Source organism: Somniosus microcephalus, chromosome 1 (assembly GCF_052327205.1).
Source record: "Somniosus microcephalus isolate GS21.2 chromosome 1, FLI_Smic_1.0, whole genome shotgun sequence".
NCBI classification, from domain to species: domain Eukaryota; kingdom Metazoa; phylum Chordata; class Chondrichthyes; order Squaliformes; family Somniosidae; genus Somniosus; species Somniosus microcephalus.
In genome coordinates, this window is record NC_140987.1 from 283301329 (window position 1) to 283318511 (window position 17183).

Consider the following 17183-nt stretch of genomic DNA (forward strand, 5'->3'; position numbering starts at 1 on the left):
ATTCGACCTCTGAACCCCTGCTTTCAGGGGAACAGAAGTGCCGGTTTCCCACGCATGCGCAGTGCATGCAGGAAACCGGCACTTCCATTGGGCCTACGGGTGAGTACCCCGTGCGTACTCACCCGTGGAGACCCGAATTTCTGGGCCGTTCTGATGCATTGCTGCCTTCCGACACTTAGAAAGTCATTCCATCCAGTGTTTAGCAAACAAACAGATTTACCAAACACTTCTGGAAGAGCAGTGTGCCCTTCAAAGAAGCAGAACTTCTAAAAGAATGGTTTGATCTAACCAGCAATTAGGTCACAGCCACCCACCCTACTGAGATGAAACACTGTTGTTAACCACTGCCTCCGCTGCCCAATCTGAAATCAAGGCACCTCCGCCACCCCCTGATTATAAATCATAAGAAGTCTGCCAATGCCCTTCCCACTTAAAAGAAACCCTAGAATCAGCCGACTTAATAGAAATATGCCAGCTAACCGCCCCCCCCAACCCCACCCTCCCCCACTTCCACAGAACTGAATTCTGCTACTAACGCCACAGTTCTCTCACTTAGTGGAAATTTGACTAAATCGCCTACCTCCTACTGAGGGCAAAGTCAACCAGCGGCAGCAGCATGCGAGCACATTGCTGCCCGAGATGTAAGGGACGCACTCATCTTGGCCAGATTTGCTTAGCCTGCCCAATCAAGCACTTTTGCCTCGCACCTTCTTACCAGAGCATTGACAATGGACAAGATCCTGCGGATTCCTATCACTCTGACCACCATACTGACAATTGCAAATCGCACTAAGCCCTCAATGTGGAAGTCCCATTTGCGAAATGACACAGGCCACAACTTCAACAGTTTGCCATCAATTCACGGATGGCTTTTCAAAATTAAACACAATAGGACACCCAAGTGACTAGCCTTGTGACTACTTGTACATTATCTTCCTCTTACACGTGCTCCTACGTGATACTTCCCCTGTGGCTTCAGCAGATGTGGAGGCCCCTTGTTCACTTTCTTGCTGCTCCTGCCTCGACACCTTTGGCGGGAGTCCTCTGGGGTTACGAGCATGTGAGGGCTCGGCAACAGTCTGCTGCTCTTGCTGCTGTGCAGGGGCTGAGACGCCGATCTCAGTAGGGTGAGGACTCTCGTGGGGCTCTGACCGAGGGCTCTGCAGTGGCATGGTCATGTGAGCACTTGGAGAGGAGCCCTAACTTCCTTGTTCTCTGCCACCAACATCCCTCTCATGGGTCAGCCCCACTTCAGAGCTAGCAAGTAACTTGACAGCACCTTGCTGCACTTCAGGGGGATCACAAGGAGCCATTTCTGCACTGGAAGTCCTACTCCAGAGGACTTCCATGAAGGTCTGGTTTCTCTGTTCAATAGCTGACCATCACTCCTCAAGAGATGCCAGTCTATTCTGAAAAATGACCAAGTTTTCAAGACCCTGGTGACTAAGCTCCTCCATGGCCATAGCCATCCTCTCCTCTACCATAGCCATCCTCTCCTCTACGGTAGCCAGCCTTACCACGGAGGTAGCCATCCTTTCCACGGAGGTAGCCATCCTTTCCTTGGCGATGCGTTCATGCGCCAATGCCTCCACAAAGGCTCTGCTCATGTTAGCGATGGACTCCTCCATTCGCTCCACACTCACAGCGACCCTGGAGACAAAACCTGCCAGAGACTCCTGCACCTGTTCCTGGAGTTCTAGCACCGCTGTCCTTCTGGATGGACCCGGAGGCAGAGGGTCGACATGCAGCAGAGCCGAGCTGGGAGAGTCCTGCACTCTCCAATGAGGACTCTCCACTGCTGTTCCTGTCTCCACCATCTGCTGATGCTCACTTGTGAGCTGTGATACACCAGGTGACAACACCACTGTATCTCGCAAAGGTCCCACCGCAGTGTGAGTGTCTGCGGTGGTGCTGGGTGCGCTGAATTCTGCTGACGCTTCACCCTCAGAGGTTGCAGCTTCCTCTGAGGAGTCTTCTGGCTCAGGCTGTTCCTCCTGGACAGTGGGGAGGGGGGGCTGTCGATGGTCCTGTGGGAAGTAAAGGAAAGAGTTGGACATGTGAGATAAACGTTGCATGCACATTGAATTGTGCAGATGATCATAAGTCAATCTGTTAGAGCATCAGAATCCATATCAGTCACTCATGCAATGTCAATGAGAGAGATGCAAAACGTTTCTGTCACCAGCTTGCTCTGATGCGCCCATCTGTCCGTCCCCCACTTATGCATCCTCCTCCACTCCCACCATCTCCAGGGCCGCCGCCTCTGCAGTGGTGAGCTGGGCTATTGAGAGTGGCCCTCCTCCTGTCCTTGCCCTCTCCCTCTTATTGTGGGCTCTCTTTTCCTGCAATGAGGGACACAAGTGGAGTTTAAGTGAGAATGAAGGAGTGAGTGTAGAGAATCCATAGCATAGATGCTTAGAAGGACACAAAGATGGAGTGAGGTGCCAAGACCAAGGGCCCTTCCTGTATGTTGTAAGTTGTTGTCATAGCATCACAGTGATAGGGATTGTGAGGGCTGCATAGTCGAATAGTTAAGTGAATGTGAACATACAGAGAGAGGGAATGGGTAAGGGTGCAGGGATGTAAGGGTGAAGTGGGATGTGGAGGAGGAGGTTGACAAAGCAGAGTGCTGGTGATGAGAGGCGATGGGGGTCAGATTGAGGGTCATGGGGATGGAATACTCACTTTTCCTGTACGGAGAAGGTCATGAAACCTCTTTCTGCACTGCAGCTAGGTTCTGCTGCACATTGAAATCGCATTCACCTCCTGTGCCACTTGCAGCCACACAGCTTTGGTCTGTTGTAGAGGCTTTTTCCTCCCTGAGGTAGGAAAGAGCACTTATTCGCTCTTGCTCCCTGCACCAGAGCTTGGAGGGAGGCCTCATCGAATCTGGGTGCATACTTTGGTTTGGTGCTGGACATAGTTGCATTAGGAATCCCTCAGAAGTATGTTGATAAAGTTGTAAGGCTGAAAAAGAACCAAGGCTGCTTGCAGGCATTAAATCCAGCTGCATAGATTACGTCATCAGAGGCGAGTTTCAGTATCAAAAGACTCCTACTATAGAGAGCCTCTGTGACATCCCGGATGCAGCGATGGACGGCGAACTGCGAGATGTTAGCTATGTCTCCTGTTGCAGACTGGAAGGATCCGCTGGTGAAGAAATTGAGGGCGAGGGTGACCTTGGCTGCCACTGGGAGAGTCGTGGTCGCCCTGATCTGAGGCTGGAGTTCTGGTTGCAGGATGTGGCAGAGTTCTTTGACCACCTCCTTGGGGAAGCAGACCCTTCTAATACACTGCTCCTCGCTTAAGTGGAGGTAGAATCATTGCTCTCGGAATACCTTCGGAAGGTAAGGCCTCCTGTTGAGAGCCCTGATGGCCCTCCTCCTCCCTCCGGCCATATGTTCCAGTCTTTCTCGCTCTCTCCGCTCCCTCTGCCGTTGATCCTGGAGGGCGAGGTCGACTGCCAGTACAGCCCCATTAATGTAACCAACTGCAGCAGTTTGATTCTTTTAAGAATAAATGTAGCTACTTTTTAGTTCCCTTTAAATAATGTCCCTGGAGCTGGCTTCATGCCAGCTCTCCCTGTCGCTGTTTCTTCCAGGCGCGAAGGTAGGTGGCGACAATCAATTTCACAGATCGGACAGCCAGTGAGCGTTGCACACTCACTGATGTCATGATCCACCTGGCGTTGAGGTGCCCGGCGCTAACTGTTAGCGGCGGCGCTGCGGGGGACAGGATTTGCCGTGCGGCATTGGATTTGCCTCGCCCCGGCGATAATGCTGGTGCAAATGGGCCGCGCTAAGGTACCAAATTTTTCCCCCCTGGATTCCAAGGGTTAAGTTAGGAGGAGAAATTACACAAATTAGGGTAGTATTCCCTGCAATTTAGAAGATTAAGGGGTGATTTGATCAAAGTTTTCAAAATATTAATGGAATGAGTGACCATAACATGGTTGAATTCCATATTCAATTAGAGGGTGAGAAGGTTGGCTCTCAAGCAAGCGTGCTAAGCTTGAATAAAGGAGACTATGAAGGTATGAGAGCGGAATTGAGTCGAGTGGATTGGGAAAATAGATTAAAGGGTAAGATGATACATGATCAGTGGTGTACATTTAAGGAGTTATTTTACAACTTCCAAAAAATATATATTCCACTGAGAAGAAAAGGGTGTAAAAGAAAAGACAGCCATCTGTGGCTAAGTAAAGAAATTAAGGATAGTATTCGACTAAAAACAAGGGCATATAAGGTAGCCAAATCTAGTGGGAGGATAGAGGATTGGGAAAACTTTAAAAGACAGCAAAAAATAACAAAAAGATTGATTAAGAAAGGGAAGATAGATTATGAAAGTAAATTAGCAAAAAATATAAAAACAGATAGTAAGAGTTTTTATAGTTATATAAAAAGAAAAAGGGTGGCTAAAGTAAATGTTGGTCCCTTAGAGGATGAGACTGGGAAATTAATGGTGGGAAATATGGAGATGGCAAAAACATTGAATGAATATTTTATATCAGTCTTTACAGTAGAAGACACTAAGAATATCCCAACACTGGACAAACAGGGGGCTAAAGGGGGGGAGGAGCTAAACATGTTCAAAATCACTAAGGAAGTGGTACCCGGTAAAATAATGGGACTCAAGGCGGATAAATCACCTGGACCTGATGGCTTACATCCTAGGGTCTTGAGGGAAGTGGCGGTAGGGATTGTGGATGCATTGGTAATAATTTTCCAAAACTCCCTGGACTCGGCAAAGGTCCCGGCAGACTGGAAAACTGCTAATGTAACACCCTTATTTAAAAAGGGCAGTAGACAGAAGGCTGGAAACTATAGACCGGTTAGCCTACCATCTGTGGTAGGTAAAATTTTGGAGTCCATTATTAAGGAGACAGTCACAGGACATTTGGATAATCATAATTTAATAGGACAAAGTCAGCATGGTTTTATGAAGGGGAAGTCATGTTTGACAAATTTGCTGGAGTTCTTTGCGGAAGTAACATATAGGGTGGATAAAGGGGAACCAGTGGACGTAGTGTATTTAGACTTCCAAAAGGCATTTGACAAGGTGCCACACAAAAGATTATTGCTTGAGATAAAAAATCACGGGATTGGGGGTAATATTCTGACATGGATAGAGGATTGGCTATCTAACAGAAGGCAGAGAGTTGGGATAAATGGTTCATTCTCAGACTGGCAATCAGTAACTAGTGGTGTTCCACAGGGGTCAGTGCTGGGTCCCCAACTCTTTACAATCTATATTAACGATTTGAAGGAGGGGACCGAGTGTAACATATCAAAGTTTGCAGATGATACTAAGATGGGAGGGAAAGTAGTGAGTGAGGAGGACATAAAAAACCTGCAAGGGGACATAGACAGGCTAAGTAAGTGGGCAGAGATTTGGCAGATGGAATACAATACTGGAAAGTGTGAGGTTATGCACTTTGGCAGGAAAAATCGTAGAGCAAGTTATTATTTTATGGCAAGAAACTGGAAAGTACTGAAGTACAAAGGGATCTGGGGGTCCTGGTGCACGAAACTCAAAAGGTTAGTATGCAGGTGCAGCAAGTGATTAAGAAGGCCAATGGAATGTTGACTTTCATTGCTAGGGGGATAGAATATAAAAATAGGGAGGTATTGCTTCAGTTGTACAAGGTATTGGTGAGACCGCACCTGGAATACTGCATACAGTTTTGGTGTCCATACTTAAGAAAAGACATACTTGCTCTCGAGTCAGTACAAAGAAGGTTCACTCAGTTAATCCTGGGGATGAGGGGATGGACATATGAGGAGAGGTTGAGTAGATTGGGACTCTACTCATTGGAGTTCAGAAGAATGAGAGGCGATCTTATTGAAACATATAAGATTGTGAAGGGGTTGGATCGGGTGGATGCGGGGAGGATGTTCCCGATGATGGGTGAAACTAGAACTAGGGGGCATAGTCTTAGAATAAGGGGCTGCTCTTTCAAAACTGAGATGAGGAGGAACTTCTTCACTCAGAGGGCGGTAGGTCCATGGAATATGCTGCCCCAAAAAGCTGTAGAAGCTACATCATTACATAAATTTAAAACAGAAATAGACAGTTTCCTAGAAGTAAAGGGAATTAAGGGTTACGGGGAGCGGGCAGGAATTTGGACATGAGACTAGGTTCGGATCGGTCATGGCCCTGTGGGTAGCGGAGCAGGCCCAGGGGCCGTGTAGCCTGATCCTGCTCCTATTTCGTGTGTCTAATTCTGTTAGATTCAGGAGATGGTTCTGTGATAGTGGATTGGCGGTTGGGATCAGATCAGCCATGATCTTATTGAATGGCGGAGCAGGCTCGAGGGACCGATTGGCCTACTCCTGCTCCTATTTCTTATGTTCTTATGTAAACTGATAGGGTAGATCGAGAGAAACTATTGCTGCTGGTTGGGGAATCTAGGACTAGAGGACATAGCCTAAAAATTAGAGGCAGACCTTTCAGGAGAGATGTTAGGGAACACTTCTACACACACTCGCTTCCGCAAACGGCAGTTGATGCTGGGTCAATTGTTAATTTTAAATCTGAGATTGACAGCTTTCTGTTAACCAAAGATATTAAGGGATACAGGGCAAATGTGGGTCTATGGAATTAGGTCACAGATCAGCCCTGATCTCATTTTATGGCAGAACAGACTCAAGGAGCTAAACAGCCTACTCCTGTTCCCATGTTCCTATTCTCTCTACAGACATCCCTTGTAAATTTCTTTCCAGATCCTTACAGTGGAGATGTGCATCCTTCCCACTTCCATTCCCCTTGTAACACCCTAAACTCTGACTTGCAATTAGCAACACCACAGGACACATTCTTATCTAATTAATGAATCTAATTAAACAACTCATTCTGTAGAGCTCAGTAGCATACATGTAGTTCATTATTCTGTGGAGACACTTGTTTGAAGGCACCCCTTAAAGTTCCACTTAAATTTCTCCAACCTGTATCCAATTTACAAAACCATAAGTCCAAAGATATGAAGAGGCTCCTTGTGGTTCCTATATATTATAAATGTTTACAATCATATGTATGGAAGATTTGATAGTCCAGTAACTACTTTCTGTTTAAGGTTAATTGAACACATTGCTTTATTATCCTGAGTTTTATTTCTAGCTTTTAGAGAAACACCCCCTGCTGTGCATTGACATTCATGCTCTTCAAAGATGTTAGCTCCACTGGAGCTTTCACTTGTGGTTAAGACTGTGAGATTTCTTTACTCATTTGTGTGACTTTTTAACTTTCTGATTCAATGCACTCCGCTGCTGGGGTAAACATTTACTCTTAGCGCTTGAGGGAGTTAGGATTATTGCAGGAAACTGTTTAATCTTCCTGTAAATGTTTATAGGCTAGAATTACACCTTAATCAATGCATTTTCTTTTTTCTTCGCGAACTGCCAGAGTTAGCCAGTGACGTGAAGGCTACTCGCTTCTAAAATATTCAAAAAGTAAAAAATCACCAAACGAAATTTTCATTTGTTACCTCAAAAATTGAGATTTTGGTAGATATGATCTTGTATCCCATGTGTGGGAATTCTTGTCCCACGTGATTAATGAATTTTGTATTAATACAATGGGAAAAAAGACGTATTCCACGCTTAGTGAAGGGGCTGCTCATTATAAATACTAATTATTACAAAATGAATTGGTGCAGATTTTCCTCCCATTTACTGCTTGTCTTCTGATAGATTCATGCTGGGTGATGGAGGAAAATGGGTCACTGCTCATTCCCTGTTTAAATGTTCCTCCACCTGGGCTGTGGGTGGTCACCTGCACTCGCAGCAATCCCGACCACATCACGCACGTAATATTTAAGTATCCCTTTAATGAAGACCATTCCATCCCCCTCCCTTGCTGTGTGCAAATTCGCTGCTGTTTCCCTGCAAAATATTGACTACACTTCAAATGTAATTAATTGACTATAATCCGCTTTACAATGCTCCAAGGATGTGACTTTATAAATGCAAATTTGTTCTTCTTACCTACTTAACATCAGTTGCCAACCTCTAAGAATCATAGAATCATTGAATGGCTGCAGCACGGAAGGCCATTCGGCCCGTCGCGCCCATGCCGGCTCTCTGCAAGAGCACTTCAGCTAGTCCCACTCGCCCTGCAAATTTCTTTCCTTCAGGTACTTAGCCAACTCCCTTTTGAAAGCCATGATTGGATCTGCCTCCACCACTCTTTCAGGCAGTGCATTCCAAATCTTAACCACTCGCTGCGTAAAAAAGTTTTTTCTTACATCACCTTTGGTTCTTTTGCCAAACACCTTAAACCTGTGCCCTCTGGTTCTTGACCCTTCTTCCAATGGGAACACTTTCCCTCTATCTGCTCTGTCCAGCCCCCTCATGATTTTGAACATCTCTATCATATCTCCTGTCAATCGTCTCTGCTCCAAGGAGAACAACCCCAGCTTCTCCAGTCTATCAACGTAACTGAAGTCCCTCATTCCTGGAATCATTCTCGTAAATCTTTTCTGCATCCTCTCTAAGGTCCTCACATCCTTCCTAAATTGTGGTGCCCAGAATTGGACACAGTAATCCAGTTGGGACCAAACAAGTGTTTTATATAGGTTCATAATTTCCACACTTTTGTACTCTATACCTCTATTTATGAAGCCCAGGATCCCGTAAGCCTTTTTAACTGCTTTCTCAACCTGCCCGGCCACCTTCAACGATTTGTGTGCATATACCCCCAGGTCTCTCTGTTCGTGCACCCCCTTTACAATTGTACCATTTAGTTCATATTGCCTCTCCTCATTCTTTCTACCAGAATGTATCACTTCACACTTTTCTGCGTTAAATTTCATTTGCCACGGTCCGCCCATTTCACCAGCCTGTCTATGTCTTCCTGAAGTCTATTACTATCCTCCTCACTGTTCACTATACTTCCAAGTTTTGGGTCATTTGCAAATTTTGAAATTGTGCCCTGTACACACACGTCCAAGTCATTAATATATTTCGAGAAAAGCAGTGGTCCTAGTAACGATCCATGTGTCCCTTCCTCCAGTCCGAAAAACAACCGTTCACCACTACTCTCTGTTTCCTATCACTTAGCTAATTCCATATCCATGCTGCCACGGTCCCTTTTTTTCCATGGGCTTCAACTTTGCTGGCAAGCTTATTATGTGGCACTTTGTCGAACACCTTTTGGAAATCCATGTACATCACGTCAACCGCATTGCCCTCATCAACCCTCTCTCTTACCTCATCAACAAACTCGATCAAGTTGGTTAAACACGATTTGCCTTTAACAAATCCATGCTGGCTTTCTTTAATTAATCCACACTTGTCCAAGTGACTGTTAATTTTGTCCATGATTACTGTTTCTAAAAGCGTCCCCACTACCGAGGTCAAACTGACTGGCTTGTAGTTGCTGGGTTTATCTTTACACCCTTTTTTGAACAAGGGTGTAACATTTGCAGTTCTCCAGTCTTCTGATCACTGATGTTGGTAACCTAGTTGCTGGAACTCTTTTTTTGGCATTCTATTTATATTTTTGTCTTTGCGATTTCCTTCCACTTTACTAATTTCTGACCCAAATTTTAATTTATTTCCTAAGTGCACTGCAGCAATTTTCTTTTTAATTGGCCCGGGTTGGGCCTCTGTCCTCAGTGCTCAAGCTGTTCCTGACATCTCAGCAGCATAGTTACTGGAATTTCCGGCAATTTTCTGCCTCACAGTGTCTGAGGTGAAATCTAACGTCAGCTCAGTGGCTGCGGGATTTCCTGCAGATGTTGGCCCTGTAAGGGTTAACTTGCTTGTATAAATAATGATGCAGCGAATCGCCCATATTTGGGTAACCTTTTTGAATTCATGTCGAAGATGCAAATTTCCAGCAGTCTCCAGGCAGCATGACATTAATATTTTATTAGCTCTCTTCACCATCATAATCTATTTTTTTCTGGTGGTGTTACAAAGCAGTAAGCCCATAATGTTGCTGTATAATGCTGGTCCCTAGTTCCCCTTCACTGCAGTTGAAAGACAGGATTTATGCAGCCTCCGAGTCTTTTAGATTTATTTTATTGTTTATCAAGGAGTTAGCAGCAGTTCCTGTCAGAATACTCAAGATAAAAAGTACTAGATTGGCAATATATTAGTCCCGAGATTCGGTGGGGGGGGGGCGGGGGGGCAGAGAGGACGGAGAGTGGGCACCTTGCTCAGCAGGGAGCTGGAATGTGGGTCAGCACTCGGTTCCACCAGGAGTCTGCCCTACACAGAAGGAAGAGTAAATTCTGGTCCGCAGGGAAACAGGTGAATCTTTTGCCCAACCCCCCTCTCCCCCTCCCCCTCTGAGTCCCATTCCCCCTCCCCTGCCCCACATCAATCGGGTGTGTCTGGAGAAGTTCCTGGGCTGCACAGACAGCTGAGAGTTGGCATACGTTCCGTTGAGGGCCTTGGTAAAGAACCTATAACTTGCCATGGCTGTGGTACTCAATGGCAAGAATGTTCCATAGCTAACGGAGCATTGAACCATTTTGAACGCTGCTTGTTTTCAGTTCTTCCCAAGCTTCAACAACATCAACTTATAATTATATAGCGCCTTTAACGTAGTAAAACGTCCCAAGGCGCTTCACAGGAGCGTTATCAAAGAAAATTTGACACTGAGCCACATAAGGAGTGATTAGGGCAGATGACCAAAAACTTGGTCAAAGAGGTAGGTTTTAAGGAGAGTCTTAAAGGAGGAGAGTGAGGTAGAGAGACGGAGAGGTTTAGGGAAGGAATTCCAGAGCTTAGTTGACTCAAGGCTTAGCTTACTCAAGTTGAGTGGTGCAAAGGAGTACCTGATTTTACTGATTTGATAAGGCATGCTCAAACATATGCTTGGGCCTGCACAATGGGATCAATCTCCACCATTAAAACCAACGGCTCCAAAGCTTCCTCAGAAAACCTCCGGGCTCTCTCCCTGGGGCGGCGATCTGCCGTCAGTATTTGTAAATAAATGCTCCTTCTCTTTGTCCTTCTTTTTATGGTTGTTGAGGCAGCTGCACACCCAACAATGCTGAGAATGAGGTGCTGCAGCATCAACGGTCCTCCCCTTTAAGTAGTGCAAAAAGCCTGTGGCAATCATGACTTGCGTTTAGACTACACCCGATATTGGTCCATCTTTTCAGTGTAATGCCAATGAGCTTGGATTTTTAGACTAGAATCATTGCTGCAATCATTTTAATGAGGAGTGAGGTTGAATTTTGCGTGGAGTCTAGACGATTTTCAACTGGCGCTACTTAACATTTTTAATCTAAACACCGTCCATTCCTTGGTTATAGCGAATTTCTAGCCCTACATGTCTTAGTGTTGTTGGTTGAGGGATAAATGTTGAACAGGACACCAGGGATAACTCCCTTGCTCTTCTTCAAAATAGTGCCATGGGGCCTTTTATGCTCACCTGAGACAGCTGACAAGACCTTGATTTAACGTCTCATTTGAAAGAAGGCATCTCTGACAGTGCAGCACTCCCTCAGTACTACACTGAAGTGTCAGCCTGGTTTAAGATTCAATAATAATTGGCATCTGTTGTGCTGTATTTGGGTAACCCATAGGCAATGGCACATTAAGCAATTAAGATGATGTCATAAACTGTGAGGGATGAACTCCAGTAGACTGTAAAGGTTTCATTGTCAATGTCTTTGCAGGAGACTCCAAAACCATGTTACTCTCTTTCTACATATGTACAGGTGGAATTCATGGAGAATGGCTTTATTCTTTTATTTTGTGGTTTCGTCCTGCTGGCAGGTGTTACAGCAGATCGTGACTGGCAAAGCTTATAATAAAACTGCATGATTTGAACTGAAATGATACGTAGCACAAAGGAAGATGGTTGAGGTTGTAGGAGGCCAATCATCTCTGCCCCAGGACATCGCTGCAGGAGTTCTTCAGGGCAGTGTCCTCGGCCCAACCATCTTCAATTGCTTCATCAATGACCTTCCCTCCATCATAAGGTCAGAAGTGGGGCTGTTCGCTGATGACTGCACAGTGTTCAGTTCCATTCGCAACTCCTCAGATAATGAAGTAGTCCGTGCCCCCATGCAACAAGATCTGGCCAACATTCAGTGGCAAGTAACATTCGCACCATACAAGTGCCAGGCAATGACCATCTCCAACAAGAAAGAGTCTAGCCAGCTCCCTTTGACATTCAACATGATTACCATCACTGAATCCCCCACCATCAACATCCTGGGGGTCACCATTGACCTGGACCAGCCACTTAAATACTGTGGCTACAAGAGCAAGTCAGAGGCTGGGTATTCTGCAGCAAGTGTCTCACCTCCTGACTCCCCAAAGCCTTTCCACCATCTACAAGGCACAAGTCAGGAGTGTGGTGGAATACTCTCCACTTGCCTGGATGAAAGTAACTCCAACAACACTCAAGAAGCTCGACACCATCCAGGACAAAGCAGCCCGCTTGATTGGCACCCCATTTACCACCTTAAACATTCACTCCCTCCACCACCAGCGTACCGTGGCTGCAGTGTGTACCATCTACAAGATGCACTGCAGCAACTCGCCAAAGCTCATTCGACAGCACCTCCCAAACCTGCAACCTCTTCCACCTAGGACAAGGGCAGCAGGCGCATGGGAACACCACCACCTCCAAGTTAAGTCACACACCATCCTGACTTGGAAATATATCGCCGATCCTTTATTGTCGCTAAGTCAAAGTCCTGGAATTCCCTCCCTAACAGCACTGTGGGAGTACCTTCACCACATGGACTGCAGCGGTTCAAGAAGGCGGCCACCATCTAAAGGGCAATTAGGGATGGGCAATCAATGCTGGCCTTGCCAGCGACGCCCACATCCCAGCAATTAATAAAAATAACTGATTTGAAGTGCAGTGGCATACTTTCCAAAGTGAAGTGAGTTTGAATAGTCTGCAAGTAATTTTGGCTATAGATGACAGGGTAAAATGCATTATATCAGCTTAGCCGCCCATTAAACAACATTCCCCATTTTCTCTCTGATGGCTTCAATGGAAATGGGAAGAGATGTTGAACGGGTGGCTGAGCTAATATCGCCCATTTTACTGTTGCCCAAAGTCAAAATGACCCCTGGTGTGTTTTAAGCCATGCAATTTAAATGAAGTTGATGAACACAGATTGGGATCATCATTGAAGGAGTCTGGATGCTGTTGAGGACATCACTGCTATGAAGAAGGGCCAAGAAAGAATGTATAAGCTCTTTGTAGCATTTGTTTGTTAACATTTTAATGAACTATATTTTTACATTTATTAATCTTTATTTTTCAGATCATTGAAGACTGGAAGTATGTTGCTATGGTTATCGACCGTCTGTTTTTGTGGGTATTTGTGTGTGTGTGTGTGGTTGGCACAATGGGACTCTATCTTCAACCTTTATTTCAAAACCATGCCTCACCAAATATGTTTTCCGATGCAGAATAATTGTTTATTTGTTCTTCCGTGTGTGATGGCTGCGTTTTCCAGATTTAAAAGAAAATTAATACGAGGCGCCAAACAAGCATGTTCAGTTTGCAGATACACAGCAAGAGTGAACTGCAACTTAGGGGCACGTGTGATGCTACTGATCATTTTGAAATAAACATGGCTGCATGTTCATCTGATAAAGAAAAATTAACACAATAGGTATAGTTTCCCTCTCTAGATTATCCTATTTCTCTCAATTGGTTAGGGTAAAAAGGAAGTGCTACAAATACACAGCTGGTCGAACACTTGTTTAAAATGTTTAAATGTTAATGGAACATAGCACTTAGCGGACATGCGTGCCCATTGTTACCTGATTAGTGTTATATTTGATTTAAATATTACCACAATGAAATAACAGGGAAAAATATGAAAAAAAAGCAATAAAAAACATTTTTGATGACAAATGGCAAAAGAGTAACTGCGTACAGTTCTGGTCACCACATTACAGGAAAGATGTGATTGCACTAGAGAGGGTAGAAAGGAGATTTATGAGGATGTTGCCAGGAGTGGAGAATTTTAGCTATGAGGAAAGATTGGAAAGACTTTTTTTTTTCTTTGGAACACAGGAGGCTGAGGGGAGACCTAATTGAGGTGTATAAAATTGTGAGGGGCCTAGATAAAGTGGATAGGAAGAACCTATTTCCATTAGCAGAGAGGTCAATAACCAGGGGACATAGATTTAAAGCAATTGGTAGAGGATTAGAGGAGAGTTGAGGAGAACTTTTTTCACCCAGAGGGTGGTGGGGGTCTAGAACTCACTGCCTGAAAGGGTGGTAGAGGCAGAAACCCTCATTGAATTTAAAAAGTACTTGGATATGCACTTGAAGTGCCATAACCTACAGGGCTTAGGACCAAGAGCTGGCAAGTGAGATTAGGCTGGATAACTCTTTTTCGGCTGAAACGGACATGATGGGCCGAATGGCCTCCTTCTGTGCCGTAAACGTCTGTGATTCTATTCTATGACGTTGTAGCAATAGTCATCCCTCCCTGACCTGTACTTCATATTCTATACCAGGAATTTCCATTTCAACGTATTGACTTCTTCAACACTTGAACTTTTAATTAGGGCACTGTCTTCATGAAAACTTACTCGACAAATCTTTGGGGAGGAAGACAAGCTAAAAGATTTATATGTCCCTTTGATCCAGAAATCATGCATAATTCATGCTATGCTGCTTTGTAACTTCATTGGTGCCATTACATTGTTGGTTTGTGAACGTTTTGTGTGAACATGGTGGTGCTTTTAAATGAGTTTGAATCCAGATTCCCAAGAAAATCACAGTAGAAGCTTGTTGGGTCCAAACTGTGAGCTGTGTTTATGGTTCTGGGTTATTGTAACCATGAGAATAACAGATGTTTGCTGTAAAGAAAATTTAGCATTAAACATTGTGGCCTAGAAATTCACTTGGGCGCGGGCAGCTCGCTCGCGCCCAAAAGTTAGCGCTGGGCGGGGAGGCATTAGCGCACGCCGTATATTCGTCTTCTGCACCCCAATTCGGAAGCGGGCGCTATACCAGGGTGTGCCCACCTCCGTTTGGGGCGCTGCAACTGAATATCGGCGCGCTAGTTGCTGCAGCGCCACCCGATGCGGTGCGGCAGGCTGCGGCACTGCAGGCCTCCCCCTTCTCTTAAGGGGGAGGTGCCTGCAACGGCCGGAGCCCCGATCGCGAGTGCCGGCAAAAGAGCCCGGCACAACGGAGAAGTGCCGGGCTCCACGGAAACCAGCAGGCAATGCCGCGGGGGGGGGGGGGTGGAGGAGGCCGGGGAAGGAGGTGCGGGCAGGCGGCCGCCGAAAAAGCGGCCGGCCGCACCTTCAGCTTTAAAGCGCCCCACTATGGCAGCAGGACGGCCCTGTTTTCTGTTCGCTGTTTGCGCCCGCTTCGGTGGAGGCGGGCGCAAATAAATATGGGGATCGGCGTGGTTTCAGGGCGTTACGGGCCACCGCGCACACCGATGACGTCATTGGTCCCGGCGCAGCGCTAACGGCTACCGCCGCCAATACCGCTGCACTCAATTTCAGCGCTACCACCCTGCCGGCGCAAAAGACCTCTTTAGGCGCTAAGTGGGCGCAAGGCCCACTGAATTTCTAGGCCTGTGACTCCGTGAGACATTGAACATTGTGACTCAGTGAGACATTGAACATTGTGACTCAGTGAGACATTGAACATCAATAAAAGCTTTTGCTTTCAAACCCCATATGTAAATATCTGTACAGCTCCTTACCCTGAATTGTCAAATCATTCTGCACATACTACCATAAGTTCCACCTGACATGTTTTCAAGGCACATTAGAATTACAAGGACCTAATTTATACAGATTAACCAGCAAACTCCGCACATGCTAGCGATCAAACCTGGGAGTTTCCTGATCAGTATGGTACAGTGCCACACTGGGCTGAGCATTTACCTAGTAAACTATTAGGGTTCCACACTTACCCTGCTTATTGCTTTCAGTCCATTTTCAGACCTTTTTAATTACAGACCTCAGGCTGAACCATTTGCTCTGCACAAATTCACCAAAGCCAATGTTTGCATATCAAAACGTTGTCAGGAACTCGTGTAGGATTGATACCTGAGTGCATAGTACTGTCGATAGCAGAAATAATATATTTGGCTAAGTTAATAGATGATATTAAAGAGCCACAACATTTACTTTCAGACATTAAAAAGAATTCAAGGCAACTGTTAGCTTTGATAAAATTATCTGAAAGTCTCATTTCGTAGAGTAGTCAGTCACACTTGTATTTGCATTGACATCTCAATGGTAAAAAACAGTGTCACAATATTTGGGTACTTTGCAACACCAAAACCCTTCCTTCAACGAGAAAGAAGTGATAGTTCTACCTCAACCTGCCAGCACTCTCCTGTTTCACAGTTGCTATCCAGATTTGATCTATAGGGGCCCAGGAAATGGCACAGGTCCATATTTTTTTGGCTCCCCATTGCATTCATGTGATAGGTCGAGGGGCCTTGAATGTGAGAACTTAATTAGCACATGCAATCTCATCCAAATCAACCCACGTATAATTTCACACTGCTAGCACCTGTTTTACATGGCTACTTATGCCAGCCATATAACACGGGCATTAAGAACCAATCATGTTGTGCCCTTTCAGGAAAGATGTTCTTAAAGGTGAACTTTTCAATTTTAATTGCTGCAACCAAAATTGTCAAAATGCTACAGCATTTTAGTGCTCTCCTATGTTTTTTGGAAGCTGAAGGGGAGAATAAACAAAGGAATGCCAGGGAGGTTCATCTGTACAAGAGGTGGTTTGCGTGCAGCTATCTTTACCTGCAGAACTGTGTTCACAGACACAGGTGCAGCTATTGTCTAGCTACCTGACCTGTACATTTCACTAAAGGACCTGCAGAACATGGACACTAGGCAGTGGCTGGAAACATTTCCTTCTCCGCTACTTAAATGACCATGGAATGCCACCCTTGTATCTGCTGCTACCTTATTCTGCACCAGCAGAAACAAACTTTCTGGGTAAAATTGAAATAGTACCCAATTTATTTTCCTAAACGTGATCAGTGCACGTGCAGTCAATGGGGAAGAAATTGGTCCTTGATGCATCCCATTTTACAGGCGTAAAACGGGCACGTGAAGGACCAATTTCAGGGTGCTACATCCTTAAAAAAGCATCCGATCCGAAATTGGCCGCCTAAAGTAGGAGTTAGACCCCTTCTATATGCTAATCAGGGGACTAACATCTTTCCAGAAATTGGGCCACTGAGCAAAGCA

The 17183-nt window shown here is 45.4% G+C and overlaps 1 protein-coding gene across 1 annotated transcript in view; it reads left to right on the forward strand.

Moving 5' to 3' along the window:
* Positions 1 to 15170, forward strand: part of LOC147124816 (neuronal acetylcholine receptor subunit beta-4-like) — a 125900-nt gene extending 110730 nt beyond the window's left edge. The window contains exon 6 of the mRNA XM_085993507.1: positions 13244 to 15170. Coding sequence (XP_085849633.1) covers positions 13244 to 13396 — 153 coding nt within the window. The 3' untranslated portion in view covers positions 13397 to 15170. The remainder of the gene's footprint in view (positions 1 to 13243) is intronic.
* Positions 15171 to 17183: the final 2013 nt, after the last annotated feature.